A 6,752-nucleotide genomic window follows, 5' to 3' on the forward strand; every position below is an offset into this window, starting at 1 on the left:
TCCTGCAGCATCCGATGCCCTGAATCGAAGAACTGCGCCCCTGAAGATGCTGCCATCTGCTGCGTCGTCAGCACAGCAGCTCCTCCTCTGTTCTCCTCTCCGCCTATTCCTCCCCCCTCCCCCTCCTCTCCCTCACATGCAGCATGGCGTTATCAAAGCCGTCATTGGGCCTGCAGAGAGCCATCAAAGAAAGAGAGGAGGTCGAAAGAACCCGGAACGAAGACAACACAAGGGTGAGAAAGCACCGGGGGCACAAAGATAAGGGAATGTTGATGGAAGTTCTAAGGCGATGGAGATGATGATGGAGATGATGGCATACAAGAAGATGATCGAGGTAATGACCAACGTCTTGGTTGGCGTCGATGACCAAGACGAAGAGCAAGGAAAACAACAAAGAGCTTGAAGTGGGGACGAAGGAGAAGGAGAGAGGAGGGGAAGGAGGAGAGAGGAGGGGAAGGAGGAGAGAGGAGGGGAAGGAGGAAGCAGGTGAAGTTGGGCATGGCATGGCAGTGCTGCTGCCGCTGCTTCTCTTACTCGTCGCGCTGTTCGTGCGGTTGATGTCTCCGCATTGCTGATGATGTGGAGGAGGGTGGGTCTTGACAGTCAAACAAGGGGGTAGGGGTGTGTACAAGGGGTACTTCAGCTATCGAAGAAGGGGTAAGGGTGTGTTCGAGCCATGAGGGGTGGTGTACCTCCAGTTTGAATATTGTAGGGCGAAATAGAGGGTACTAAATGTTGAAATGACGGGTACTTACAGAAACGATAGGGTGATTCATTGAGAGGGTGGTCGAATCGATCCAACCAGACTTACGCCCATGGCGACGCCGCGAGTGATGGTGATCGTGCTGAAGGTGAGGGAGAAGGCGATGAGCATGGAAGATGGACGGAGAAATGCAACAGACCAGCACTACGAACATGCAGCTAGCGAGGATGAGGATGAAGATGACACGTGATGTGAGGATTAAGAAATAGATGTGGCAGATGTTTGGATTCGTTGTAATGCTGTGGATGGGTATGTACAAGAGGTGGTTGTAATGGAACGATGATGGGATGAGATGGGATGAAAAACTATGATAAGATGATGGAAATCGACATGATAAGATGGCGAGATGAGATGAGAAGCTGAGGAGATGACATGAGAGGCGGAGTAGCAGACAAACGAGGAAAGAAGGGATCCATTGAATGAGCGGCGTGCAAGTTTATTCCCAAACTAAACTTATACGTAGTCGGCTTGTAGTTTGTAGCACTAGATCGATGAATCTATGAGCTTGTGTTCTTCGTTCTCTTTGATCTGTTTGCTTGTGTGGAACCTGCTGAGATTGATCGAAGCGAGAAGATTCTGATGCGAAGATGTCGCAAACAGGCGGACGGATCATGTGTGGAACAGAAAGTCGCGATATCACCAGGTAGAGGCAACGGGAAAAGACATGGGCATGCAATGAACCTTAAGTCAGGGTGGCAAGAGAAGCTCGTAGGATATCCAACGGTCCCACTAGGAGAGGACGGGCTGATAGAGGCGCTGGACGCTCAGGTTATCTGCATCGACGAGGACAATCTGGTCTGTTGCACTCGCTCTCTCGCCCCCTGCTCCTCATGTCGTCACCTCCAGGAGCCCGACCAGGCTGAGAGTCTTCCCGTGAACGCGCATGAGCTGCCGGCTCCCATGGAGGATGACGGTGAAGAAGTTGACGCTCTGCCGCACGCGTCTGACATGTCGGGCGAAGAGGCGAGGGGCGACATGATCATCTGGAGGAGAAACGACGTGGGATGCCCCTCGGACATCACAATCGATGAGTGGAAAGAATATTGCCTGGTAAGCCCCGGAGAGCTCGACCCCTCTGACCCCTCTGACCCCTCTGACCCCTCTGACCCCTCTGACCCCTCTGACCCCTCTGACCCCTCTGACGCCTCTGACCCCTCTGACCCCTCTGACGCCTCTGACCCCTCTGACCCCTCTGACCCCTCTGACCCCTCTGACCCCTCTGACCCCTCTGACCCCTCTGACCCCTCTGACCCCTCTGACCCCTCTGACCCCTCTGACCCCTCTGACCCCTCTGACCCCTCTGACCCCTCTGACCCCTCTGACGCCTCTGACCCCTCTGACGCCTCTGACGCCTCTGACCCCTCTGACGCGCCTGTAGAACCCGAAAGCCCCCAAGTTTCTGCAGGCGATCGACGCGCGTCGCATGAGGAAGGTGAGAGAGTCTGCGCTCGGAGAGCTTTCAGTTGAAGTGATATGTAGGAGGACAACGAGAATGAAGATGAGGACGACGATGACGAGGTAAACATAGATGCTTGGCGCATGTCGCTGAAGTCAGTCCAGGACGACGATGTAGATGATGACAATGACAGCGAAAATGGTAGACTGAACACTGAACAACTGGCATCCAAGACATGTAATTTTGTTCTTCTTTCTTATTCCAGGCGAAGAAGAATCTGAAGATGGAGCAAGCGACGACGACGATGACGACGACGACGACGACGACGAAGAAGAAGAAGAAGAAGAAGAAGAGCAAGCAATTTCTGCTGACAATGTGGAAGATGGTGATACTCATGCGATGGTTCCACTGATCGATTGCGGGTCTGATTCGGTGTCATGGTTCTAGATGAATCTTCCTCGAGCTCAAGTGCGGCAGATTCTCCAGACAAAAAGAAGCAGAAGACTTCATGACTGAAGCAAAAGCCGGCGGATCAAACCCTGCTGGCTGATATCAATTGATTCAATGAATAAGCCTAGTAAGTATCATCAATCCATTTCTGGAGCATTGTCCTCCCCGGCGCTCAGGCGCCGCGGAGTTCAACGGGGTCATCAAGTTCAAATGGCCGGGCGTGCTGCCTCAGCCCCTCAGTGACCCGGCCCGGCGCCCGCGGCCGCCGAATCGGTCAGAGTCTCAAGCGGCCGGGCGGCGCCCGGCGCGGCCGGGCCCGGGCCGTGGACGCGGGCGGGGCCCGGCCGATCACCGCATGGTCACGGTGACGCCGGTACCGTTAACGGCAGTCTCAGGCCGCCGGGCCCGGCACCCGGCGGCGCCGCAGGGCGGCCGGCCGCACTGGCCCGGGCCATCATGATCATTGACCGTTAATTGTAACGGTAATACAGAGTTGTGCCTGTCGTTCTGAACTGTTGTTCTCTAGAAATTGAAATTTTCTAGCAATTTTTCACATAATTAGTGACACTATGACCTCATAGACGTTTGGGTCCATACCGCCGAAGAAGATGCTGAGAGTTGGCTGCGCAAGGAGCTTCGCCCATGCGAAGGTGAAGAGAAGAGAGAGAAAGAGAGAGGAAGGGAATGAGAGGAGGAGGAAGGGAGAGATGAGAGCCCTTCAAGCCTCTTGATGCCAGCTTTTCTTCTCTTTGCGTCAATTTCTATGCGCTCCCTCATCTCGCCATGTCTTTGCTTTGAGCATTGTGATATTACAACAGCTGGACTCTTTTATCCTCATCCTTCTATCTTCTCTTTTATCCTCACCCTTGTATCTTCTCTTTTATCCTCACCCTTGTATCTTCTCTTTTATCCTCACCCTTGTATCTTCTCTTTTATCCTCACCCTTGTATCTTCTCTTTTATCCTCACCCTTGTATCTTCTCTTTTATCCTCACCCTTGTATCTTCTCTTTTATCTTCATCCTTCTATCTTCTCTTTTATCCTCACCCTTGTATCTTCTCTTTTATTCTCACCCTTGTATCTTCTCTTTTATCCTCACCCTTGTATCTTCTCTTTTATCCTCACCCTTCTATCTTCTCTTTTATCCTCACCCTTCTATCTTCTCTTTTATCCTCACCCTTGTATCTTCTCTTTTATCCTCATCCTTGTATCTTCTCTTTTATCCTCACCCTTGTATCTTCTCTTTTATTCTCACCCTTGTATCTTCTCTTTTATCCTCACCCTTGTATCTTCTCTTTTATCCTCACCCTTGTATCTTCTCTTTTATCCTCATCCTTCTATCTTCTTTAGACCACTTCTCCTCAGTTGATGTGATTGAAACTCCTTCACCCTAAACCTTGTCCTCCTCGTCTCCGCCTCTTTCCCCATGTCGGGCTGTTGTAATCGTTTCTCGAGCACAGGTCGCCATCCCATCAACAAGAATAGCCTGCAAGAGGTTCTCAAGCTCTACTGGCAACACAATCACCCCTAAGGTTGTCTTCTTGTCCTCGCACTCCTCTTCCCGTCTCGAACGTCTTCTCGTCTCTGCTCTTCTTTGCTTGTCCTCCTTCGCTCTGTTCCTCCTCTGTTGCTTGTCCACCTCTCACATCCCTCCCTTCCCCTCCCCTGTCCATTTCTTAGCCTCTCCTGCTTCTCCTGCTCTGCTCTACACCTCAAGTTTGTTCCTGCTTTGTCCTTTCCTCTTCCCGAACGACTAACATGCTATTCAATACAAGGATGAGTACAGTGGCCGATCAGCCTATGAGATCGGGCAAGTCGCTTTGCTTTCGTTCTCGTCTCGTGCATGACGGGCTTCACAGCAACAAGGCCAAGGAACGTGTCCATCCTAGCGCTTCGCCTCTGCATCGCGTTCACGAGCCCGTGGGCGAGGTCTGCCAGCCTCGTCTGCTGGTCTGTCAATCTCCTGACCGTCTCTTGCAGGAGGATGCGCCATGGACTCCAAAGTCCTTCATCGGTAAAACCCCGCAGGTGAGACATCGACCCCCTCCCCGGCTGCTGCTGCTGCTGCTGCTGCTGACTTGGTTTATAGCAACTTGTGCATGAAGTTCCTCCCATCCCTGTCAACGGCGCGAGGGTCTCATGCAACGGCGGTGATGTTGCTCGCCATCAGCACATGATGCATATTGCTTGTCTCTAGCGCCTGAAAGCCTCTCAGGCCCCAACCGTGCGATGGGACATCCGGAAGTTTACCTCAACTTGGACGGAGAAAAGCCGAAGCCCTGCCCTTACTGTGAGCTCCTCCTGCTACTTAGCAGGGCAACTGACGGCTGCTGGCAGGTGGTTTGAGATATTTCAACGCCAAGAAGAGTCACCATTGACGTCGCTCATCGAAGACGAGGCAGCCTCGTGTTCTTCGCTGACCTTGTTGTGTATCTTGTGGAAGAAACGACTAGACTACGACCTCCTCCTGTCCTCCCTCAGTGTAATCAAACGTGCTGCCGTCGTCTACAGTGAAGACCTCGAGTTGTCTCATGTGGTATATCGCAATGGGAGGCGGAGGGGAAGCGTGGCGAGCAAGAGGACGTAGTGAGTCATGTGTGCAACAAAGCAGATATCATGGACAGCAACAGACAATGCAGAGACCCCTAGCTCGCGATCTCCCGGGTTCGCACGTTGCTTACAAACTCGGCAAGAGCTTGAGCAGTGATGCTCGGCTGCTCGAGGTGAGGGACATGGCCGCACTTGTCGACCCACTGCAGGCTGGAGGAAGGGATGTCGGCGATGAACCTCTCGGCGTACTTGCTAGGCTCGAGGATCTTGTCGTCCCTTCCCCACAGCACGAGCGTCTCCTTGGTCACCTGCGAGACCTTGTCGGAGAGGTGATAACCCCCCGAGTTCATGAAGCCGATCATCGCCTCCTCCCACCCTCCGGTCAGGCAGTGCAGGCGTCCGATCCTCATCGCATCCTCTGTGCCCCATCTGTCGGGGTCGCTGTAGGCGATCTTGTTGGCGAACATGCGGAGAGGTTTGCTCTTGAGCACTTGCACTCCCAGCTGCTGCAGCATGCGCGGCTGCCCGGTCATGGCGGCCCCGTCGATGTAGCCCTGAGCATCGACCAGGACGAGCTTGTCCACCAGGTCTGGTCGCTGCAGGGCGACGTCGATGGCGATGGAGCCCCCGAGAGACGCGCCGACGAGGGTGACAGGACGAGCGACGTGCTGCTCGATGAAGCCCACCAGGTGACTCAGTTTGGCTGCCGGGGAGAAGGAGGACACCGCCTCTCTCTCAGTGAAGCCCCAGCCCAGCACATCCACCGCCCACGACTCGACGCCCTTCTCCTCTAGCCTCGGCTGCAGCCGCCGCCACTCGAGGCAGGAGGAGTCGAAGCCGTGCAGCAACAGGAGCGGCGATACCTCCTTGCTCGCCTCCACGTTGGTCTTGGAGTAGCTGGTGAGGACGGCACGCTCCGCGAAGGAGGGATCCATCTGCACGGGCACCCGCCGCAGGCTTCTCGCCATGTTGATGCAATCGACGTCCTCGATCTCCTCCATCTCTCGTGGCAGAAACTCAGGGAACGAAGCGCTGCAGACAACCCGTGAGGCTCGCAGGGACGCGTGGCATGAGCTCCTCCGGATCGAAGATGCTCCTCGGATGGCAGTGCTTGACGGCATGAAGCACTGACAGCAGGAGAAGACCTGCAAGGCAGCTAGAGGAAACAGCAAGACTTTCATGTCCTGCAATCAACTCAATGGAATATCACAACGTGCCCTCTTTCTCACAACACTCTCATGACATTTATCACAACCATGTTACAACTATCATCGTCCTACCCTCCTGCTCCTGCTCCTGCTCCTGCTCCTGCTCCTGCTCCTGCTCCTGCTCCTGCTCCTGCTCCTGCTCCTGCTCCTGCTCTTGCTCCTGCTCTTGCTCCTGCTTCCTGCTCCTGCTCCTGCCTTGTTCTGATGTTTGCTGCTCGTCTCCTCCCTCCCCCTTCCCTCTCCTCCCCACCTCTGCTTCAGGCCTCACTCTGAGACTCGAAGACTCGAGGCCTTATTTTAAGGCGGGGCATGTAGGGGATGCGGTCAAATCCGATCGCTATGGAGGATGAGGCGCAAAGAAATTGGAGGCGAAGGCGAAGCCGCGA

General features: G+C 54.2%; 4 protein-coding genes across 4 annotated transcripts in view; 3 read left to right on the plus strand and 1 right to left on the minus strand.

Annotated features, from left to right (window-relative positions):
* GUITHDRAFT_165715 (hypothetical protein) overlaps positions 1-584 on the plus strand; it is a gene marked incomplete at its 5' end in the record, with an annotated part of 7,637 nt that extends 7,053 nt beyond the window's left edge. Inside the window, 3 exons of the mRNA XM_005823434.1 lie at positions 1-56; positions 137-170; positions 535-584. The remainder of the gene's footprint in view (positions 57-136; positions 171-534) is intronic.
* Positions 585-815: 231 nt separating this feature from the next.
* Positions 816-2,606, plus strand: GUITHDRAFT_145678 (hypothetical protein; the record flags this gene model as incomplete). The annotated part of the gene is made up of 9 exons (XM_005823435.1): positions 816-851; positions 982-1,025; positions 1,330-1,406; positions 1,455-1,558; positions 1,610-1,813; positions 2,142-2,195; positions 2,243-2,281; positions 2,324-2,396; positions 2,425-2,606. The coding sequence occupies 9 exons, from the start codon at positions 816-818 to the stop codon at positions 2,604-2,606; spliced, it is 813 nt and encodes a 270-aa protein (XP_005823492.1).
* A 596-nt stretch (positions 2,607-3,202) lies between these two features.
* GUITHDRAFT_165716 (hypothetical protein) lies at positions 3,203-5,137 on the plus strand. The gene is made up of 8 exons (XM_005823436.1): positions 3,203-3,259; positions 4,069-4,140; positions 4,384-4,418; positions 4,468-4,537; positions 4,589-4,636; positions 4,698-4,758; positions 4,824-4,898; positions 4,946-5,137. Exons 1-8 carry the CDS (start codon positions 3,218-3,220, stop codon positions 4,984-4,986), a joined length of 444 nt encoding a protein of 147 aa, XP_005823493.1. The 5' UTR covers positions 3,203-3,217; the 3' UTR covers positions 4,987-5,137.
* Positions 5,138-5,253: 116 nt separating this feature from the next.
* Positions 5,254-6,126, minus strand: GUITHDRAFT_78864 (hypothetical protein; the record flags this gene model as incomplete). Its single annotated transcript, XM_005823437.1, has 1 exon — positions 5,254-6,126. One exon carries the CDS (start codon positions 6,124-6,126, stop codon positions 5,254-5,256), a length of 873 nt encoding a protein of 290 aa, XP_005823494.1.
* Positions 6,127-6,752: the final 626 nt, after the last annotated feature.

This window comes from Guillardia theta, assembly GCF_000315625.1.
Source record: "Guillardia theta CCMP2712 unplaced genomic scaffold GUITHscaffold_108, whole genome shotgun sequence".
In the NCBI taxonomy this organism is placed as follows: Eukaryota; class Cryptophyceae; order Pyrenomonadales; family Geminigeraceae; genus Guillardia; species Guillardia theta.